The sequence below is a fragment of the Carassius carassius genome, chromosome 1, assembly GCF_963082965.1.
Source record: "Carassius carassius chromosome 1, fCarCar2.1, whole genome shotgun sequence".
Taxonomy (NCBI): Eukaryota; Metazoa; Chordata; class Actinopteri; order Cypriniformes; family Cyprinidae; genus Carassius; species Carassius carassius.
This window is the reverse complement of record NC_081755.1, coordinates 20,606,003-20,629,872: the sequence shown is the minus strand read 5'-3', so window position 1 is coordinate 20,629,872 and position 23,870 is coordinate 20,606,003. Positions and strand designations below refer to the sequence as shown.

At 38.8% G+C, this 23,870-nt stretch overlaps 1 protein-coding gene across 1 annotated transcript in view; it reads left to right on the top strand.

Moving 5' to 3' along the window:
- Positions 1–23,870, top strand: part of pitpnc1a (phosphatidylinositol transfer protein cytoplasmic 1a) — a 92,999-nt gene that overhangs the window by 62,982 nt on the left and 6,147 nt on the right. Inside the window, exons 3-6 of the mRNA XM_059550766.1 lie at positions 11,648–11,736; positions 13,457–13,464; positions 18,643–18,714; positions 23,302–23,397. Coding sequence (XP_059406749.1) covers positions 11,648–11,736; positions 13,457–13,464; positions 18,643–18,714; positions 23,302–23,397 — 265 coding nt within the window. The remainder of the gene's footprint in view (positions 1–11,647; positions 11,737–13,456; positions 13,465–18,642; positions 18,715–23,301; positions 23,398–23,870) is intronic.

The following is a 23,870-nucleotide window of genomic DNA, read 5'->3' as shown; positions in this document are numbered from 1 at the left end:
GGGCAATAGCACCAGTCCAAACAAAAATCAAGAAATAAAGACAGTCAACATACTTTCTCAAGGAAATTCCAAAGAGGGGACCAAACACGCCAAAAGTCGTTAGACTTCCGGTGTAAATCACAGGTTAGTTTTTCTAAAGGTAGATATGTGGCAACTTGACTCAACCACATATTGATGGAAGGGACATGACGAGTGGACCACAACAAAAGTATACATTTTCTCACCAAAAAGGTACAAAAATGTAACACACATTCTTGATCGTGGTTGAGATGTAATTCAGCTTTACAGTTCAAGAGATAGATACTTGGGGATAAAGCAAAAGATTTACCAATAATCTTCTGAACAGCTTTATGTATCTCTTTCCAGTAAGTCTTGATCATGTCACAGTCCCAAAACACATGCATGACCGTACCAATATTAGACTTACATTTGAAACACAGTTGGGAAGCATTAGGAAGGATCTTGTGGAGGCGAACCGGCTTTAAATAAGTCCTGTAAATGAACTTGAAGCTTTGCTCATGGTTTGATATTGATGCGCATCTAAAGTAGATGCCAGAACAGGCCGAAACCCAATTCTCGTCACTGAGATTAGTTCCAAAATCTTTTTCCCATACTAGTTTCAAAGGGTCTAAGGAGGAGGAACCGACATTAGACAACATGGCGTAAAAAACAGAGATCCTATTTTTAAGAGAAACTGAAGAGTACAGTTGTTTTTCTATGTCATAGAGATCAAAGCATATTCGCTCGTCCTTTAGAAGTGATTCCAGAAAATGTCGTAGTTGCAAAAATTTTAGAAATCCTTATTAGGTAAATTAAATTCCTGTTTTAACAATTGAAAAGATTTGAGATGGCCCTTGTCAAATAGCTGACCTCCAAAATTCCCCTCAATTTCCAAGAACGAAGAGCAATGTTCTGGATAGCAGGGTGTAGATCAGGGTTGAATGAAATTGGAGATTTTAAAGATGGGATGCTTGGAATGTTCAAATACTTTAAAATATCTTTCCATGCTAGGAGAGTGTTTGATACCGTAAAAATATTAGATACTGATTCAATTTTATGTACATTGTAAATAAATGGTAGGGTACACAACTAATTTGGAAAACATCGCAAAGCCTCAATCCCTACCCAGTGGTCCATTCTGTTTAGAAACCAATTGATCATATTTTTAATCTGGGCAGACCAAAAATATAACTGGAAATTAGGGAGTGCGACCCCCTCCTAATTCTCTGGGTTTCTGTAAAATAGAAAATTTGAGTCTAGGCTTTTTTTTATTCCAGATAAATTTTGATATAATGGAATTTACATTTTTAAAGAAAACAGCAGTTAAATAACGGCAGATTTTGAAATAAAAAGTTTAACCTAGGTAAGATGTTCATCTTTATGACGTTAATCTTGCCAAAAAAAGAAATAGGGAGGTTTGACCAGTCGGACAGGTCCTGGCAAATTTTGGCAACTAATGGGGTGTAATTAGCTTTGAATAAATCACACAAATTGGGTGTAATCTCAAGAAGGCCTGAGATTTATTCCGATTAATTTTATACCCAGAGAAAGTACTGTATTCACTAATAATCGAGAGACTTGTGTCAATGGAAGTCTCTGTATATTTTAAATATAATAACACATCATCGGCTTAAAGAGAAATACGATGCTCTTCTGAGTCTACTCTGATACCCTGTATAGTAGTATTGGCCCTCATTGCTGCAGCCAGAGGTTCAATTACCAAAGAAAATAAAAGAAGTGAGAGTGGACAACCTTGGCGGCAGCCTCTACCAACCGGAAATCTGCCAGACACTAGCCGGTTCGTATTAACCACCGCCATAGGCTGGGAATAAAAGAGTTTAATCAAATTAATAAAATTGTGCCCTAAATTTATCTTCTCTAATATGGCAAAAAGAAAAGGCCACTCCACCCTACGCCTTTTCGGCATCAAGCGAAACAATTAATGTGGGATCCTTGGTCGTATGTACATAATCTAGAATATTCATTTATGTACGGATATTGTCAGAACCATATCTAGATTTTACAAACCCGGTCTGATCAGGGGAAATGATAGAAGGAAGGACTGATTTGAGGCGTCGAGACATTGCTTTAGCTTTGATTTTGCGGTAAGGGGAGCAATCCAAAGGGTCTTTATCTTTTTTTAAAATGAGGCTGATGACGGCAGAGGACCAAGACTCAGGCATTGAGTTTAGCTTTGAAAGGTTGTTAATTGCAGGCATTATAATTGGGCTAATATCTTGCCAAAATTGCTTGTAGAATTCAAGCGGGAACCCATCTGGGCATGGGGCTTTGCCTGATGGCATGGACTGAATAGCTTGCCAGATTTCCTCCTTAGTGAAGGGGGCATTTAAAAGAACTCTGTTTGTTTCAGAAACAACAGGAAGAGAAAAATTACACAGATAATCTGATATATCTTTCATTAAACAACAGCCTTCAGCTTTGTATAAAGTCCTTTAAAAATCTGAAAAAGTATTGTTAATTGATTGAGGATCAAAAGAGACCTTGCCCTCTGGAGTCCTGATTGCCTTTATAGCTCTTTCTTGTTGTGTTTTTGCAAGGTATCCAAGGTAGCGAATATTACAAGCAGCAAAAAGTAGCAACAAAAGTAACCTTAAAAAACTAAAATAATAAAGTATATTAAAATAAAAAAACTACCCTTAGTCACTTACAAGTCTGGCGGGTTCAGAAGAAGAAGAAAAAACAAGTCCTCCAAAAAATATAGTGTTTATTATAGATGAAGATGAAAAAAATTATCTGTCCATAGAGTCCAGAAAAACTTTATCCGAGTTCGGATCATCAAACAAGCGGATCTGTCCCGAGCAGGGTAGGCGAATCCGCGATATATGCCACAGGAGACCATGATCTTGACCACTGAGGTGAACTCTCTGAGCGTCGTTTCTGCAGGACACTCGTAGATAGGTCTGAGTAAAACCGAAGCTCTGCGCCGTCATTAATAATTTTCTTCTTCAACGCTGCCCTCAGAATAGTTTCCTTTTCTGTAAACCGCAAAAAGCGAACCAGAACACTCCTTGGGGGTGAATTCGGATTACTGGGCGCAAAAGTAGGAGATCTGCGGGCCCGTTCAATATCCAGTGTGAGAGAGTCTGCAGGCAGGTCTAGCCATTTGGGAATAGAGGAACGGAGAAATGACACGAGTGGACCAGAACCTTCCGCTCTTTCTGGTAGGCCAACTATTCTCAAATTTTTGCAAGACGTGAACCGTTGGCTCTTATTTCATTAAGTACCAGCGCCATGTCCGATTCAACTTCTGTTGCATTAGCATTAGCTTCTGCTAGCGGCGAGGAATGAGTGTCTTCTTTTTGTCTTTTTCTTTTGCTTTCTGCGAGCATGTTGATCCGAAAATCGGAAAATCCTTGTCCGAAGTGGGGTCAGACATGACTGAAGGTATGTAAAATTGTTTAAAACGAAAGATTCTGAGGAAAAAATGCTAATTAGTTGAATATTAAAGCGGAGCCAAGTACTCAAGCAGCCATCTCGCTCTGGGTCACGTGACACCCCCCTTAAAATGTAATTTAATCATTTATTTTCAGCATCATTACTCCAAACTTCAGTGTCACATGATCCTTCAGAAATCATTCTGATATACTGATTTGCTGCTTAAGAAACATTTCTCATTGTTATCAATATTGAAAACCGTTGTGCTAATTTTATTACAGTATATTAATATTATTTTCAGGATTCAAGAATCACATTTATTTGTAGCATTATAAATGCCTATTCTGTCACTTTTGATCAATTTAATGCATCCTTGCTGAATAAAAGTACTGTATTTCCTTAACACATTTTAAGCTTATTGTGCGTGATATATCAGTTCATCTTGTGCAAAAGACAAAATAATTTTCATAGTAAATGTGAATATTTAAGATTTCACTGTTGTTAAATATTTGATTTTCTCCTCATTTGATGTCACCAACACCTTTCACCTTTAGCCAAACGGATAAATGGATAAAAATCAGGCTCTTTCCTACATTTTCTATTTCTGTTTACTATCTACAAATCGTCCTCTTTTCACTGCTCTTTGTAGTGTCTTTTCTAAATGTTTTATATTACATTGACATTGAGCCTCAGCTGGGGTCAGTGCAGTCCACCTGAGATCTTCAATTCATTCTCACGAAGAGAGCGGTCTCCAAGTGGCTGCTAGTTTAACAAGAATAAGCAAGGGCATGACTCGAGACCCAAACACTTTCCCAAAAATAGCCAGTAAATGGGTTCAGGACACCGTCCCCCAAGACGCTGCCCATTCTGGCCACTGATAAATCAATCGCTCATGCAGCTGTGTTTTTGGAGAGATGCTTTATTGAACTGAGACATCAGTCCCCCAGGACCAGGCTGATTAAACTGTTCCTCTGCGGGTCATGATTGGCTAAGAGGTGGTCATGACATCACTGACAACCAGTTTAGAGCATGGGCAACGGATTGGGTTGGCTTTTGGCCTTCTGTGAATGACTGATTGTTTTTCATTAGAGTAGAGTATACAAATTTAAATTTGCTACAGACAACAGTGTAAGGAACAGAAGCAATATAGTGCCCAGGTAATGTACCTTAGTTAAGCATAAAGATAAGGACCCATGAAAAGAGCGTTGACCGGTGGGAATGTGTCCATGAGTAATCTTGCTGACTTCAAGTTATTAACTACTGGAAGAATTTGAAATGCTCGGCGATCTTTACACACTGAAACATGTCCATTAAAAACGAAAATTTGCTTAAAATGTACTCACCTTCAAGCCATCCAATATGTAGATGAGTTTGTTTCTTCATGGGAACAGATTTGGAGAAATATAGCATCACGTCATTTGCTCACTAGTGTATCCTCTGCAGTGAATGGGTGCCGTCAGAATGAGAGTCCAACAGCTAATAAAAACATCACAATAATCCACACCAGTCCTACAATTAACATCGAATGAAATGAAAAGCTGCTTGTTTCTAAGAAACAAATCCATCAAGACGTTTATAACTTTAAACTGTCTCTTCTGACCAAAATATGAGTACATTTTTTTTTTCCACTAAAAAAAGCAATGCTATGGATAGAGGACTCCTATTTTGGCCATTTTAAGAGAGTTTGAAGTTTGAACACCTTAATGATTTTTTTCTTACAAACACAACTGTTTGGACTCTCATTCTGACGGCACCCATTCACTGCAGAGGAGCCATTGATAAACAATTGATGTAATGATAAATTTCTCCAGATCTATTTCAATGATGAAACAAACTCATCTACTCTTGGATGGCCTAAGGGGGAGTACATTTTAAGCAAATGTTCATTTTTTAAGATGTAATTTTAAGCCTTTAGATAGGACAGTGTAATGACAGGAAGTGAAATGGGAGAGGAAGAAGGGGTGGGATCAGGAAAGGTCCACAAACCCGGGACGCCCATAGTGCAACAGCACTATATGTCAGTGAAAGCTATTGGTGCCGGCCTTGGTGAACTATTTCTTTAAGACTATGTGTTAGAAAGTCTGAGACACATTACCAAAAATCAGATATCACACCACTTCTAAAATTGGTTTGGATCAGGCAAAGAAAAACGAAACAACAAAATGAAACAAAACAAAACGCTAAACAAAACAACAGTTGGATAGGCCTGCTTGTGTAAACAGCCTGAAATACACCTGGTGAAACACATGATTATAGCTACAAAAAGCCAGATATTTTAAAATGGTGTTTTCAATTACCCACACTCATTAAAAACACGCTTCTAACCTTTGACCCAGTGTCTGAGGCTCAGACTTATTTTATTAGGAGCTTCTTTTTTTTGCTTCATAAAAAATGACTCACGTTTTCAGCATTTCAACATTTGTGAGTGCCTACTAAAGTCTGGGTTATGAACTGCTCTAGTATTTTTAATGAGCCTAAGAATATAATTTTTACAGTAGGATAACTACAGTAGCAGTCACAACAAGCATATTAAAAAGAATCCCCTCTCGAAACCCCAAATCTGTGTGAACTCTAGATGATAAACTAGAGAAAAATCTAAACTTAAAGGGATAACAGACATGAGGAGGAGGAGTAGTCACAGTGGAGCACGCATGAGAGCAAAAAAGAAGGAACAGAGAAAATAAGAGAGCGCGTGGGGAGCTTGAGATGTGCGTGGGATGGGAGACGGCTGAGCTCCCGCTTTTATAGCACGTGTAGAATGGGAGATTTGGCTGTGGGAAGCTGTACCTGCGTTCTCGCCCACAGGCCACCTGCTTTTGCGCTCGTGCGTGCCATGCTGCTTACGCAAGCTGTGGCCGTTGTTCGGCACCAAATCTAGAACACCAACATCTTTTGATTTCACTTCAGACTGAAATTGATGAAAAATGGATGGATTTATGCATTTGGAAAGAGTTGGAGACAAAAGCAGTCCTCCACATAAATGCATCTGGTTTAGTGCAAATGGACGTCTTACTGTTAGTGTAGGCTCGTTTCTGAAAACCCATTTGCATTTTAAAAGCCCTCAGGGTTACATCACAGCTGTGCCGAGTCATGCACCAGCAAAATGTGCAAGGCCTGCATAAAAAGTTGCTTTATTCCCGCTGCTCTGGCTTTTAAGACTGGCACCCATCCCAGTTTCATCCCCTCTGCATCTGGTTTATTTAGGACACAACTGCAGAAGGGCGTGAGAAGAACTCCATTGGCTTATTATATTAAGATGCCTCATGCTTCCCCAACACATCGTTGATTTTATTGGTTTCCCAGTCGCATCTACCCAGCAATAATAAGATTGTTTCCAGCGTTCCATTCGGATGACTATTTGATACCAAAAACTACATGCATAACTACATATATACTATAGTTGGAGGCTAGATATGAGTTTTGGGTGAGGGTAAGAGCATCAGTGAATATTGATTTAAATTTTGGTCTGTTTTTCATACAGAGTATTACTTTAGAAGACTTTATATATAGTGTGTGAGCTACTTTTCTGATGCTTTGGTCTTTTTCTGAACTTGCTAGCTCGTATTAGTTTTATGACAAATTGTTACGATCGGAGACCCAGTGAAACTCAAGAGACGAGAGATCCAATCGCAGAATGGGTTTTAATGGGTAATCCAAAGAGAAATCAACAAGCAGGGGTCAAAACCATAAATACATCCAACAAATAAACAAACAGGAAAGGAACAGGAACGGGAACAGGAACTTGGAAGACGAGGAAACTGGGTGACGGAAAGAAAGGACTCCATGGAAACAAATGGAAACAGACCGGATTATATAGGCAGGGTAATGACTATCAAGTGAAGACACCTGAGTGCAATTAACAGGAGTGCAACCACCTCCGTGCGGTTGAGACAGAAGCCCACCAGGGTGGTGCAGAAGACCACCCCATCCGTGCGGTCGAGACAGAAGCCCGCCAGGGCGGCGCAGAAGACCACCCCATCCGTGCGGTCGAGACAGAAACCCACCAGGGCGGTGCAGAAGACCACCCCATCCGTGCGGTCAAGACAGAAGCCCACGAGGGCGGCGCAGAAGACCACCACATCCGTGCGGTTGAAACAGAAGCTCACCCGGGCGGCGCAGAAGACCACCACATCCGTGAGGTCGAAACAGAAGCCCACCCGGGCGGCGCAGAAGACCACCACATCAGTGTGGTCGAGACAGAAGCCCACCCGGGCGGCGCAGAAGACCACCACATCCGTGCGGTCAAGACAGAAGCCCACCAGGGCGGCGCAGAAGTGGGCTTGATGACACAGGAGCGCCAGTCTGGTTAGGCAAGTCTGAAACAGAGAAATTAAGCAAGTTAAGGGTTGCCTCCGTGGCCACGACAGGATCAGTAGAGCGCTCAGAGAGTTAGGCCGAGACGTGACGAGACCCTAGAAGTTCCGCAGAGACGAGGAGAGGCTCTGGTAGTTCAGCCGAGACGAGGAGAGACTCTGGTAGTTCAGCAGAGACGTTGAGAGAAAGATCAATGATGACTTGACTCTGCTCATGAAGATCATTGGTGACTTGACTCTGCTCATGAAGATAATTGGTGACCAGAATCCGCTCATGAAGATCAATGGTGACTTGCCTTTGTCCATGAATATCAAGAGTGACTTGCCTTTTGACCATGAAGAACACTGGTGACTTGACTTTGCCCATGAAGATCACCGGTGACTTGACTTGACTCTGGAGTGTCAACGGTGACTAGCCCTGACTCTGGAAGGTCAATGGTGACTAGCCCTGACTCTGGAAGGTCAACGGTGACTAGCCCGGACTCTGAAAGGTCAACGGTGACTATCCCTGACTCTGGAGGGTCAACGGTGACTAGCCCTGACTCTGGAGGGTCAACGGTGACTAGCCCTAAATCTGTGGCACTGGGCTGGCGGCCATCTTGTCCAGTGGCGCTGGGCTTGCGGTCCTCCTGTCTGTAGACCCCGTTCTAGAATCGGCCATCCCACCGGGAGAGACAGGTGTGGCTGGGGTATTCCACGGAGACCGATGTTGTAAATAAAATACAAACTCCCAGAAATTATAGGCGTCCAACTGCTCCATTTCAATTCGAGGAACCGGGTCATCCAGCCCGGTGTTGAAAGTGTCCTTTAGGGCCGCATCATTGTATCCAATCCCCTCAGCTAGGGACCAGAACATTTGTGCCATGGCACCCACCTCATTGCCCTCTTGACCGAGGGTGGTTAATTTTAAATATTTCGCCCTCCGCTCCACCATACTGGCTGGGCAACGGGAATGAAGTCCCACACCGCTGCATCTCGACATTGATGGAGTCCTTCTGTTACGATCGGAGACCCAGTGAAACGCAGGAGATGAGAGAGCCAATCGCAGAATGGGTTTTAATGGGTAATCCAAAGAGAAATCAACAAGCAGGGGTCAAAACCATAAATCAATCCAACAAATAAACAAACAGGAAAGGAACAGGAACGGGAACAGGAACTCGGAAGACAAGGAACTCGGAAGACAAGGAAACTGGGTGACGGAAAGAAAGGACTCCATGAAAACAAATGGAAACAGACCGGATTATATAGGCAGGGTAATGACTATCAAGTGAAGACACCTGAGTGCAATTAACAGGAGTGCAATAACTGTGATGAAGGGACAAGGCTTTGTGGGAAATGTAGTGCCTACGGTGAGGTGCCTATGAGGAAGTGAGACCACTAGTGGACACCCAGGGAAACAGAGACCAGACTGCGTGACACAAATACTGCATAACAGTTCTTCAGTCTTAGTTTTTTTTGTGTCCATGGAAAATATCATAGAAGGTGAAGAAATAATGACAGAATTAAAATTGTAGTGCATGAGAGCCACTGATTATTTAGACATGGCACAAAAGATGTTGAACAATTGTGCCTGCCAGTAATTTTGAAAATAGCAACACTCACTCATAAATGAATCATTAGAATGTTCTTAACACAAATGTACTGATTTATTTATTTATTTATTTGGGGACAAGCCTATTAGAGAGAGAGAGAGAGAGAGTGTGTGTGTGTGTGTGTGTGTTTTCCTTCATAATAGTGTTTGGGCAACAGAAACTGTAAATGGAAGAGAAATAAATTAATAAATTAATCGCAAATCTCACCCATTTCTATTATAAATAAATGCAGTTGCTTTTACTCTTGAATCTCATTGGAACCTTTGAAATCCTTTAGTTTTGTCAAATCTGAAATTATTCCTGGACTAATTGCCAAGGTATTTTCTTTAGTTTATAATAAATACAGTATATTAATATTAGTACTAGAGTATAGCACTGGTTTTAGGAGAAGTAGTTTTATTGCCCAAATCTGTTAATAGAATCTTACTTGAAATCATTTTTTGTATTTTTATTTCTTTCACACAAATCAACAGTCACAAAAGCTCGATAATATATATTTTGTCACGACTGTAAGATATGACCTGTCACAAAATTGTAAAGAAATTTTTTTTTTGTTAAAGGTCCCGTTCTTCGTGATCCCATGTTTTAAACTTTAGTTAGTGTGTAATGTTCTTGTTAGAGTATAAATAATATCAGTAAAATTCTAAAGCTCAAAGTTCAATGCCAAGCGAGATATTTTATTTAACAGAATTTGCCTACAAAAAACGACCCGTTTGGACTACATCCCTCTAGTTCCTGCAGTAATGACGCCCTGACTAACCCTGCCCACATGAATACACAAAAAAGGGGGCGTTGCCTTGTTGCACTCCGACGGAGAAGAAGGAAGAGTTGCGATTGTGTTTTCCATGTTGTTGAAACACTGTTATTTTCATCTCGGAGTCCAATCATCTTTGTTTGGGCTTCCCAGGGACGCTGTACTTGGAGATTTATGGTTACAATTTATGATTTTCAGTTCCCGAAAATTATAATCCACATGTAAAACTATGTGCAGCACATTTTGCTGAAGACAGCGAGCTTCCTCAATCTCAATCAGTTTAATGCTGGATTCGCAAAAAGATTATTCTTGAAAGATGGAGCAGTTCCCTCTTTGTCTGGAGAAGGCGTTGTTTATGGATCACAACTAGTAAGTGTATTTTATTATTTGAGTTGGTGCGTTTAACAGTTTCTGTAACTTATTACACAAAGGGCAAAGCTGTTTAGCTTTGTTAACTAGATGTTAGGGCTGTGCAAAAAATCGAATGTGATTTTCATGCACATCTCGTCAGTAAAAACGCTCCTGTGATTATAAGTACATCTCCAGCACATGCTCCTGCCCATTTGCTTCTCAAAACTAGTCCAATCGCGCGTTTCCAGGAGGGCAGCCTGTGCTCATCTGCTGTCGAATCACAACACAGGAGCCGCTGGCCCAATCAGAACTCGCTACATATTTCTGAAGGAGGGACTTTATAGAACAAGGAAGTCATCAGACCGTTTTTATGACTGTGAAAACAGCGGACTCATGAACACATGTTATATTGCACACTGTAAACACAATCAAAGCTTCAAAAAAGCGCGATCCATAAGTATGTACTATTGGTTGCTAACAATTTATTCATTTATTTATTTATTTATTATTATTATTATTATTATTTTCCACATAACCATTCAAAACTGTGGGGTCATATAAAGTTGCATTTTTTAGCATCATCTTTTCAGTGTCATGAATCATTCTAATATACTGATTTGATGAACATTTCTAAATATTATCAATGTTGAAAATAGTTGTGTTGGTTAATATTTTTTGTGGAAACTGTTTTTCAGAATTTTTTTTTTTTTTTCATTTTTTTAAATTTGTTAATTTTGTAACAATGTAAAAGTCTTGTCATTTTTTATCAATTCATAAACATTGATTTCTTAAAAAAAAGTGAAATATCTGATCTTATTTGACAGATTCAGTCCAGAACAAGCATTAGTATGAACTTGCAGTACACTGGGCTGAATCACTGAGGCATAGAAGATTTGAGTGTCTCCAGTCACTGATATGCTGCTTCTGAGCTGTCTGTTAGTAGTCAAGCTCACAGCTCATATTCACAGCCGTCTGTTAGGACTTTGAGGGACTGATTGAAGAGCAGTTTTGCAGCTGCTCTTAAAGAGAATGAGTTTTGGCAGCGGTTAAGGAAACCTGATCTCAGATGAGAATGAAAGAGCATCTTCGTCCCTAAGCAGCCATCAGCGCTTCTTCACTGCAGCTATCAGTCTGTGATTACTACTGTCATTGCAGCCGGGGGGACGGGGCGTTTGGCACAGTGAGCTGGCACTCTCCACTGTCTTCTCAATACTTTTCTTTCCTTTTTTTGTCTCTTTCAGCAAGCTTCCGAGCTGGGCCAAAGCTGTGGTGCCCAAAATCTTCTATGTGACGGAGAAAGCGTGGAATTATTATCCCTACACCATTACCGGTAACTACAGCTACTTACTTGCAAGCATACAGTGCCATTGTAATTTCTTAAATGAATAGTTCACCCAAAAATGGGTTCACCTCAAACCATCAAAGATGTAGATGAGTTTGTTTCCTCACAGAACAGATTTGGAGAAATTTAGCATTACGTGACTTGCCCATCAATGGATCCTCTGCAGTGAATGGGTGCCGTCAGAATGAGAGTCCAAACAGTTGTCCTCTCACAACAAAATTGACCAACATATTAGTTTAGGACTGTTTTATCTAATAAGCGGTGCTTGATCTGTGCATATTTCTCTCTCGATTCAGACGAGATGACTTTTTCACTGGAAAAAGCAATATTATGGACATAGGACCGTATTTTAGCCAGCGATGTGGCATGAAAAAATGTCTTGATGGGTTTTGTTTCTTACAAACATGCAGCTTTTCAATTCACAGGACATAAAGTGATTGGCTGGAGACGGAGTCGTGAGAATTACTTGTGGATTATTGTGATGTTTTTATCAGCTCTTTGGACTCTCATTCTGACGGCACCCATTCACTGCAGAGGATCCACTGGTGAACAAATAATGCAATGCTACATTTCTACAAGTCTGTTCTGATGAAGAAACAAACTCATTTACATGTTGGATGGTCTGAGGGTTGGTATATACTGTAATCAGCGAACTTTCATTTTTGGGTGAAATATTTCTTTTACATCTTGTGATACTGTGGCAGTAGCATACTTTAACTTAATCTGAACTCCTCAGCAAGATTTTCTTCATATTATTGTTTCATGACGACAGTATATCATGACCAAAGAAGAAGACATGCTACTTTAGGTTTGTCTTATGTAAGACTAATAGTTTATTTGGAGTTTTCACTACAAAAAAAATTGAATGTCTAATTCTTAAAACAGTAACAGGACACCAAAGTCTATTCTATTTTTGGAAAGTGCCACTGTTCACTGTTACTATGATTAGGTTTGATAGTCAAAACAGACAAAAATGAGTCCGCTGTTCTTTATAAAATGCTGTAATATTTCTGCTGTTATTTCACGGTCAAATCTTAAATATGTGCAGAACGTTGTTTTTCTACAGTTAGTCTCAGCTCGCTGAAGAATGCATATGTTATGATGCCGTGAACATCTATGAACTGCTTCTTTAAAATTAGACCTCTAAATATCAAATAGCAATTTGGGAACAAAAGAAATGATGTACTTTAATAAATACAAGCAGCACTAAAAGGACAAATAAGCGCTATAAAAGTACTGTAACAACATGCGGATGAGTAAATACTGACAGATTTTTTATTAATAATTGTATTATTCCTAAGGATCTTATTTGAACAGATGTATGTACAGTTAAATGTGACAAATTACATCTTTTTGACATACTGCATTGAAGCAAATTTCGAGTAAATGCTTTAGAATTGACACCAAATGAAAGGAAACACTTGGACATATCAGAGATGTGTGTATGCATGATAAACACACACACACTCAAAATACATGCACATATTTTTGTCAGACACACAAACAAAGACACACACAGAGAGAGAGAGAGAACAGAAAGAACTACAGTTCCCTGAAGAACTGGAGGTCTTTCTGTGATTAAATGTTTGATTGCTTCAAGACTTCGATGTGCTTATTGCTATGACCTTTAACATGAAGTCTCTCTTTCTCTTTCTGTCTCTCTCCCCGTCATCTTCTCGATCCGTCTCCTCCCCCACCATTGGCTCAGAGTATACAGTGAGTATTACTTCTTCTTCTTTTACTGATTCAATAAATGCAGCCTAGATGAGAGACTTCTTCTCAAAAATCTTGCTGTTGAACACTAGGGTGTTTTTAAAACGACATGACATGTGGTCTTATGCATTTTACTGTATGTTTATTAGCATGATGTTAGCATAGCTCCACTGGAATCAGTTTTGAGTCGAGTCTCCTGTGTGTATCACATGAAAAGCACTATTTGTTCGGAGTGTGGCGCTGCTATTAAGGCTGCTCTCAGTCTTCTATTTCAATTATCTTGTCTATGTAGGCAGTTCAAATCAAGCTCACTAGGACTTGGAACAGAGCTACAGTGTCCGCAAGCCAATTCCCCTTAACCACCAACCATGTTGTTATGCTATCCCAGAATGCACCGTTCTTGTTTTCCCTTGCTGTGCTGCAATATAATTAGAGTGTATTGGAAAACCAGACAGACCAGGTGTCTTCAAGATCCTTGGAGACCGTATTAGGTTTCGTGGAAAACCTTGTGCTTATTCGAAAGAGCAATAATACATGTTAATGCCTCAGGACTCCTCTGAGCCTTGTGAATATATTGAAGGTCTAAGGTATTGGGACCTCAGGGGATATTCACACAGAACGCATTTTACATCCAAAAATATGAGGCGTGGAATGAAAAAGCATGTTTTTGAAAAACTGTACTACTTTTAACGTGAGAGCTGCATTTTTAGAGTGCAGCGTCATACATGAGATGCTGAAAAAGATGTGAGATCAAATTTATGTCCATCTAGCGCATGTTTAATAACAATGAAAAAAGTAGCATTCTGTGACTTAGACTTTAGTTGCATGCAGTGTTGGGAGTAATGTAATCAGATTACTTTTTTACACAATTAGATTACTTTTTTTCAAGTAACTAGTAAAGTAACACATTACTTTAAATTTACCGAAAAATATCTGAGTTACTTTTACAAATAGATGCTTCCTTCCGTCTGAGGCTTAACAATTTAACTTTTGGTGTGAAAGGGCCTTTACAGTTGTCAAAAATAGAAATTTTGAGTTTTTTTATTTTTTATTATTATTATTAAAAAAAGAAATAAGCAAGCTCAGATCAAGTGACAAAGTAATGCAAAAGTAACATAATGCATTACTCTGCATAAAAAGTAACTAAGTAACCTGAATAGCTATTTTTTATAGAGTTACACAATATTGTAATGCATAACATTGAAAGCAGCATTGAAACACACTCATTTATTGGCTGAATGTTTATGGAGACAATATATATTTGTAAATAGGTTATTTTTTTTTTCGTCCTTGTGTTAAGAAAATTGCAGTCAACATATCAAAGTTTCAAACGTTTATTTTATCCGATGTATTCATTTAACTGAGTGCAACAGTAGAGCTCAGGAAGTACAAATCCCATTAATTTTCTTCATAGAGATATTGATTTTTAGCAGTAACATAAACCTTTTAAGACAGTCCTGCCATGAGCTCAGAGCTTGTGAATTCATGGTATATGCTTGTGTTTAGGCCGCACGTAAACAAAGTTTAAAAAGAATAAAAATTTATGCAATTCCCAATGAAAAACTACACTACCCATAATCCTGAAGAGAGATCCACCAATCAAAGAAGGTTTCTGTACTCTCTCAAACTACTTGTATTTCAAAATTTATCCAGATTTTTTGCAAAAAAAACTCAAATGTATAATCCCAAGAATTGGAGTGGCTCAGAATGTCAGCTGTCATTATTCAGTACGAGAAACAACCTCTAGAGGCCAAATCACTGACAGCCCCTGCTCTTTGTTTTGACAGACAACTAAACTAGGGGTGCACGATAAATATCGTCCGATAATTAATGCGCATCTCGTCAGTAATGGCAGTTCTCAAATCAGCGGTAAATTCCATCATTTGATTGATTTTACATAGAGCAGCTTTCACTACACAGAGCCATTGTTAACTGACTAGCTGCGCAAATCAACGCTCATAATGAACGTGGATTTGCGCAGATTGCCAGTCATACAAGCGTCATACTCTGGGGTTCCCTCTAGGTATTTGTGCACATGTGTACTCTTCAAAAACAGCTTTTAGAGAATGCACAAAAATACATAGACTTAAATGAATTTATATTTAGATAGAATGGAAAATACAGATTGTACTGCATGTTAGCTTGCTTATTGTGTCCAAGACCATATATTTTTAAGCCCATATCCCTTGCTAACAAGAAACTTTGCTTCTAACCACAGCTCAAGAGCTGTAGGTCCAACCTACAGCGAATGTTTATTTGAACTATGGTTTCGGGAGACAGCGAATCGTTGAACTATGTTGGTAACGACAGAACTTGCGACCATAGTTGGCTAACAATACTTTTGGGAAAAGCACCTCAGTGCGGTGCAACCTAGTTATCATAATCAATCAAATCCACTAGCGGTCAGCCTCAATAATGTGTTGAAATTATATTCAAAAGCGTCACATGTCTTGGAGCTGGTTGGTTTGGTTAATGTCTTACAAGACTTTATTTTTTAAGAATATTTTGAAATCTCTATGGAAAAATTATGCATGAGAAAAATATTGCTGGCACCCAGAAAATGTGGAGGTTCACTGCTCTGTATTGCCAAAATAGACACTTCCAATACCTTCCCTCTACACTAATTTCATTTTATTTGGATAACATCCATAGTGCAGATATGTAATGGGCAATAATACTTCTTATTTTGTAAGCTTTTATTATTGGAGTCTCTGCGATGTCCTGTGGTGTGTGCTGAGAATACAGTGGACTAAAGTACAAAACTGATCATAAAGGAAAATAGATGTATACATTTTAAAATTAACCCTAACCCTAATTTAAATAATATAGTAACTTTAAATGACACACTTCAGATAAATCATAATCAAGTACCTCACATGTGCTTTAGTATTGTATTCAACACATCAAAGTAAGTCTACTTAGTCTACACAATAAAAGAGTATTAAATCAATGGGTAAAAATGTACAGCTTTTTATTTGACATCACATATTGCACTTTTCTAAAGTGTACTCAAGTATGTTAAGAAACAGTCATGAAAGCATCTCTCTTTAAGTTTACTTAGGTTGTTTTTTATTTCAGAAAACTTACATTAGATATGTTTTATTAATACTATATGTTTTTAAACTTAATTATTTTAAGACTTAAAGTAAAGTACTGGTGCATTCCATACACTTGAGTTCAATTATTTTTCACATGGATAGTTACATATTTGCCTTATTAAAAGCTTAAGTATTGTACATTACACATAATTTTTTTGTCAGTAGCATGAAATGTAGCCAACTAGTTTTTCAAAAGATTTTGTCTATAGTTTAAAGTACTTTTAAGCGCTAAGTAGTTTGTAGCTTGGCGAGCTACTGTTTCAAACAGCGATTTAGAGCGCAACAATGCCTTGCGGGTTTGCACCCATAGATCTGCTCTTCCTCTCTTCTCCTCAATCCTTCGCCCTTCCCCCACTGCTCCAGCATTTCCTCCAACATTACGTAACTCAGCCTCTATTGATCTCCATAGCGATTGTGGGAGCGGTGCTTAATCTAATCAGGCAGCAGCGTGTTGGGTCTCAGAGGGAGGAGAGAGGAGGAGGACAGGGAGGCTGTAAATGCAGTGATGCAGAAAAAGAGCTCATCATTACAGCAGAACGCCAGGTTCATAAAACACAATCACACCGAAGCGCGTTGCCCTGCAGTGCACCAGATCTACTGAGAGCAAGCATGCAGTGTGTTCATGAATGAGGCTGGGTCGAGGCTTTGACCCTTCTTGATAGATGTCTAAAATTAGTTACTGGACTCAATAGAATTAACCATTGCATGTCGTTTGTGGTAGGGTTATTTTTCCCTAATTGTCTGTTGATTCATTATATGCAGAGGTAATAAAGTATTTACATACTTTAAAGGAATAGTTAATAGTTAATTTAAAAATTTACTTACCCTCAGGCCATTCATGTAGATTATGTTTCTCCATGGTAATATATCACTTGTTTACCAGTTGATCTTCTGAATGGGTGCCGTCAGAATGAGAGTCTAAACAGCTGATAAAAACATCACAATAATCCACAAACTATCCACACGACTCCAGTCCATCACTTAACATCTTGTGCGGTGAAAAGCTGCATGTTGATAAGAACCAAATCCACATCATTAAGGTTTTTTTTTTAACTTCAAACCTTTGCTTCCGGCCAAAACATGAGTCCTCCCTCCATAATATCGCTTTCTTTAGTGAAAAAGTAATCTCCTCTGAATCAGGAGAGAAATATGCACAGATCAAGCACCGTTTATGAGCGAAAACAATTTTAAACCGATATGTTGGTGGATTTTGATTTGAGAGAACAACAGGCATGGACTTTATCACTGGATGAAGCATGATTATGGATTATGGGTTTATTTATGGCCATAAGTGAAAATGTAAAGTTAAAAATGCCTTAATGGTAGATTTGTTTCTCACAAACAAACAACTTTTCTCTGCACAAGACATTAATTGATGGACTAGATGGTGGTGTGGATTATTGTGATGTTTTTATCAGCTGTTTGGATTCTGATGGCACCCATTCACAGCAGAGGATCCACTGGTGAGCAAGTGACGTAATGCTACATTTCTCCAATTCGGTTCCAGTAAAGAAACTAACTACTCTACAACTTGGACAGCCTAGGAGTAAGAATATTTCCCACAAATATTTATTTTGGGTAAACTATTGCTCTTTTTCTATCTTTTAAGGAGCACAGCAATTTATGAATGAAATTGTTAAATAGCATGTGAAACCAACTGTCAAGTTTTATAAAATAATAAAATAAAAATAAAAACACAACAAAAAAACAATCAGAATGTAATCTTTGTTTGGTTCGAAATAAAACAATAGATGCACTCTTGAAAATGAAGACAGATGTATTATGTGGTTTTCAAACAAATGTTAGTGCATTATAATGATTGTCATCAATGTGATTGTCTGATTCCTCTACTGTGTGAATTTGGAGAAATTCATCTATACACACACACACAAAAACACTTGCTGACTCAAATACATTGAGCTAAAATAATGAAGAAAAGTGAGGAAAAAAGCTTGTTTTTATTTTCTGTGCAGATGATAGTTGATTTGATGTGTTTTTAAGTATCCAAATAATTTCTAGGGTGGCTGTTTTTGCCTAATTGAAGTCATTTCTGACACGTTTAACATTTTTTCATCTTCTTTAGTGCTCTTTCCTGCCAAAGTTCTCCATCCACGTTGAGACAAAGTATGAAGACAATAAAGGCATCAATGACAATGTATGTATATTGAATGTAGTGTAAATATGCATGATTTCATCTTTCCTGGTCTTTTCTCAGTTGTCATTCATCTAAATCATTTTTGTAAAGTGAAAACTGTTGATCATGTGGAATGAGAGAAATGATGAGCAAAACTAACATCTAGAAAGCCTAGTAGAGGCTCGGAAACAATTTGTGTCATCACTAGATTTAATGTGCTTATAAAACTTTATAGAGTTGTGGGTCTTCCCTTGTTTATTTATGACTGATTAAATATTTATTCATTATTAAAGGAATAGTTCACAGAGAAATGAAAAGTTGCTGAAGTTTCACCCTCTGGCCATTCAAGACTAATGGGTTTGTTTCTTCATTCGAAAAGATTGGAGAAATTGAGCATTGCATCACTTGCTCACCAATGGATCCTTTACAGTGTATGGGTGTCGGCAGAATGAGAGTCCAAGCAGCTGATAAAAACAAGTAATCCAAACCACTCCAGTGGTAATTAACAACTCCAAGCATATTTAACAAACCATAATAATGCTTCCTCCAGTTTATTTTTCGCTTATGTATTTTGTCCAGAAGTGACAATTTCAATTTAAACACCTCAATAATAGATTTGTATCTTAGAACATCTTCACAAGATGCTAATTCATAGACTGGATTTGTGTGAATTACTTGTGGATTATTGTGATGTATTTATCAGCTGTTCTGACGGCACCCATTCACTGCAGGCGATGCATTGGTTAGCAAGTGATGTTATGATAAATTTCTTCAAATCTGATTCAATTAAGAAATAAATTCATGGTCTGGCGATAAGTTAGTTTTCTTTTTTGGTAAACTATTCTTCTCCCGATTTGTCATTAGGTGGATGTCAAGCTATGAAAAGTACATAGAATCAACAATAAAGAAGTCCATAGGATGTCACTCACAAATCTCATTCACACTTGTGTGTATTCATACACGTTTATGATGACATTCTGATTTTTTGTTTGTTTTGACATCCTTAACACTCTGCAAATTTAAGTGGAAGAAACCCACTAGCCAAAAAGCGCTTGTGATTTCAGAAGGGATTTGTCCTGTAGAGAGTTCCAGGGTAAGCTTGACTCTTTAATAATGCTGGCCTGCAGTCAGTCTGAAGGGCTTACATGTATCAGGATTGTTCCAGACGGCGGTTACGGTCTGTCTGAGCTAGTGCTGTCTGTACGAGTCTCCGCATACATGCTCACTCACTTAGAAAGAATTTTGCTTTGTTTTATCCCCTTGCTTTTTGCATCTAGTAACCCTTTTATCATCTGCCACAAATGAGAGCATTTTAAAGATCACTCACTGCGAGCGGATAGTTCTCCCTCTCCTGTGATCAGTTTGAGGTGTTTGTGGGTTTGTTTGAAGATCTAACATTTACAAATGATGTGCTTGAACTCACAATGATTAAATGTGAAATCAGTTGTACAGTGGGAAGGGATGAAGTAGTGAAAACCAAATTTGTGGAAATAGTAAGGTGTTCTGAGAAAATGTCTTGGAATTCAAGATGTTGCATTTTCATACTATAATGGTATACTGGAAAAACAAGACTTGATTAGACAAAGATTGATAGACATAGACAATTCACAGACAAAGTGATTGAATGAAATATGAATGTGTTTGTGGCGCTGTAAAGGAGAGGAGTAGGAGCCAGGTAGCATCTGTTGGGAGGTGGTGGGGTGCTGGTTGGTTCACCTCAGGGCTTTTTCTGCATCTGCAGGTGAGAAATAACAGAACGCTGCATTCTTTCTCCAACCGTGTTTCACACTCGCTTGAGATGCCAACACTTCTTTAGTTACGGTGGCTGATGAGCAGAAAATAGCTTCAGGTTTTATCAGCCATCTGGTTCCATTGGCCATGTGCTGTTGATTTGCCCTGTCCATGGTGCTGAAATAAACGAGTGAGGGACAGACCTATCACCCGCACAACATTAATATTATTTTATTTAAATGAAATGGGATGAAAAATAAGGGAGATCTGTGATATCAACCAAAAAAAGAGCAGTATTACATTTTGATGAGATTATAAAGATATTTTTATTTATTTGGATTAGTGTGCACCAATATATTTTGTGCACTATGAAACTAGAAACATGCATTCACAAAGTAAATTGTTTTGGTTCATTAGAATGGGGGAAAATACAAGGTCTCAGGACAATTCTTTTTAAAAGATGAATTCATTTTAACCTGACAGTGACCTGCTGTATGTGCTTATTGAGCATTTTATTACAAAACCATGTGCATAAATAGAGAGTATGTTCTTCATTTGCTGCTTTAACAGTTTCCACTTCTGTTTTAGAAAGACATACCTCTGACTAAATGTTGGAAAATTGATGCGCGGATTTGTTTCTATTTTGACATACGAGTGGCCATGAAGTTAAGGCAATGACGTTTGATGATGGGGTCTTTCTGGCTGTTCCTATTGCAAGGTGTTTAGTGGGGTTCAGGTGTGAACTTTATGCAGGCCAGTCAAGTTCTTCCACACCATTTTTCACGGACCTTGCTTTTTTTTGCTTAATCAACCACGGCCTCCGTCAGAGTGATATTTTAACCCACCTCTTCACTTGTGTCTTGTCTTTTTGCACCTATAGAACTCTGTCTGCATCTGTAAGTGCAGAAAACACAAATCCTTGATCTGTATTCCGCCTCCTCGTTGACTTGAGAGGCGGTTTCTGATGTTTTCCCTACATTTCAGCCATGTTGGCTGCTTTGAAGTATAAACGGTGCACTCCAGCATGCATTAGTCTGCGTTGCAGCAGGAGTCCACTTTAATGTTGCTTTTCACCACCATTGGGATTTAGAGTTGGTTCTTGTATTTTGTTCATCGGCTTTGATAAACAAGCTTGTACGAGTTTCGTGCTTTGACTCCGTGTTTATGCCACATCTCAGAAATAAAGGCAGATTTTATTTATTAGAGCCATCATTCAAGCCCTTTTTAAATTTCCCCATCTCTCTTGATAAAGTCCACCGTACCTTATTTTATAAAATAATCAGGTACTCTGCCATGTCATCCCCTTTTATTCTTTATTTTAGATTTTCAACCCATTCATTCCTTGCTCTCACAGCTAGTGCACTCTCCTTTGTGTCTACATTTTAAAATAAAGAGGTTTTATACATTTCTCTCCATGTCATCCCTGAAGCTTACTGTCAGTTGGATATACATAGAATTACAATGTAATTGACAAACCCACACAGGTGGCAAACAACAGGAGAGCCGTTCTCTCACCTGAAAGCACCCGATCCTTTGAACGGAGTGCTCTCACCCATTAAAAAGTCGTTGTTAGGCTGCAAGCACTCGGATGAGTGGCAGCTTATGCAATACGGACACAGACCGAGAGCTCCTTCTTGTGGAAAGCATGGAGTCTGCGGCTGTAGAAGTGTTGGAGTCTGCCGAGAGTTGCCAAAGATCTACCCACAACAGAAAGTCATATCCTGGTGACAAATGAACAAGCTTGTGGTCATGCTGAGAGTGATTTGCTGCATTAAGCAACCAGAAGTCTGAGCTGATGATGTTATGGTGACAGAGTTAAGCAGCTACTGCAGTCAACATCCGCCCGTTCAGATGAAAAGAGATTGTTAATGTAAAGTGAACAACAACAGTTTAGTTGATTCAATGTGAAGTTGAACCTCACAAACTCAGTATGGGAGCTTGTAAAGCATGACTTACTTTCTTCGTGGATTGTTGTTCAGTTTTCTGTGCAGTATATAGTACTCTTTTACTGTGGGTGTGAGACTAACTAGTGACCAACAATACAGCAACTTGGCAACCGGGAGTAACTTGGTTTATCCAAGGTCGTCCAGTCCTGCTCCTGGATGGTCACTGTCCTGCAGAGTTTGGCTCCAATCCTAATTAAACACACCTGAACCAGCTAACCAAGCTCTTCCAGCCAATGTATTGGGGCAGACTGGTGATAAACTCTATTAGCCCTTCAGGAGTGAATTGGACACCCCTGATTTAAAGGGATAGGTTACCCAATGTCTTAACCTGCAACCCATAAGTCTTTGTTCATCTTTGGAACACAAATTAAGATATTTGTGGAGTGCTTCCTGACCCTGCATAGACAGCAATGACATATGGACTATTTTAACAATGTCCTTATCACTTTTCCAGGCCTTGAACATGGTAGTTGCATTGCTGTCTATACAGGATCATAAAGCTCTCGGATTTCATCAAAAATATCTTCATTTGTGTTCCAAAGATGAACAGAGGTCTTATGGGTTTGGAATGAAGTGAGGGTGAGTAATTACTGACAGAATTTTCATTTTTGGGTGCATGATCCCTTTATTCAGTTAATATACTACTGCAAAGTGCAACAAGCGACAAGGTTTTCTGTTAGTTGCTTGATTTCCACTCACTGTAATATATCATCCCCTCACCATATCTGTATTTTACAGATCAAATATGTTCTGATTGTGTTGCATCTCACATCATTGTTGCTTTCAGTGTGAACAAAGGAAACTTGTTAAACCACATCCGGTTAAAACTAATTTGTAGTTTAAGTGCATCCTGACAATTTCAGTAGCAGTGGTAGCTGGTAGATTGTTTCTTCACAAATTTCCTTTCTAACATCCTCTCATTGTGCTCTAGATCTTTGATACAGAGCCTCGAGATGAAGAAACGGAGGTGTGCTTTATTGACATCGCCTACGACGAGATCCCAGAACGCTACTACAAGGAGTCTGAGGTAAGATAATTCTTCAATAAAACATAAATATATAATCCATTAAAGAGAAGATGAATAATTATTTATAAGGAATACAAAGGTACAGGATGTGCTGATAAACACCTCCAATATTTTCCACACTGACCTCTATAATTTATTCATTTGAGCTTTGCTGATATGGTATTTAGTGCTGATGGGATTTCGTTTTGAAGAAACAGGAGAGTGTTTCTCCCACATAGAAAAAAAACAAAACAAAGGAATACAGGTTATTTTTAAGCCAATACTGAATTATTAAAAAGGCCCTGTTGAGATCTCTACTGGATACACACAAGACTCAGAAACACATCTCCACTGTACCACTGCAGTCATTCATTTCCACACACTGTCTCTCTCCTCCTGCAGAGGTAAGCATAGACAGATGAGAGGAGTGCAGTGTTATCTTTCTCTGCCAGGAGCCTGCCGCTATCTAAGAATCCAGGCCAGCAGTGGTTCTG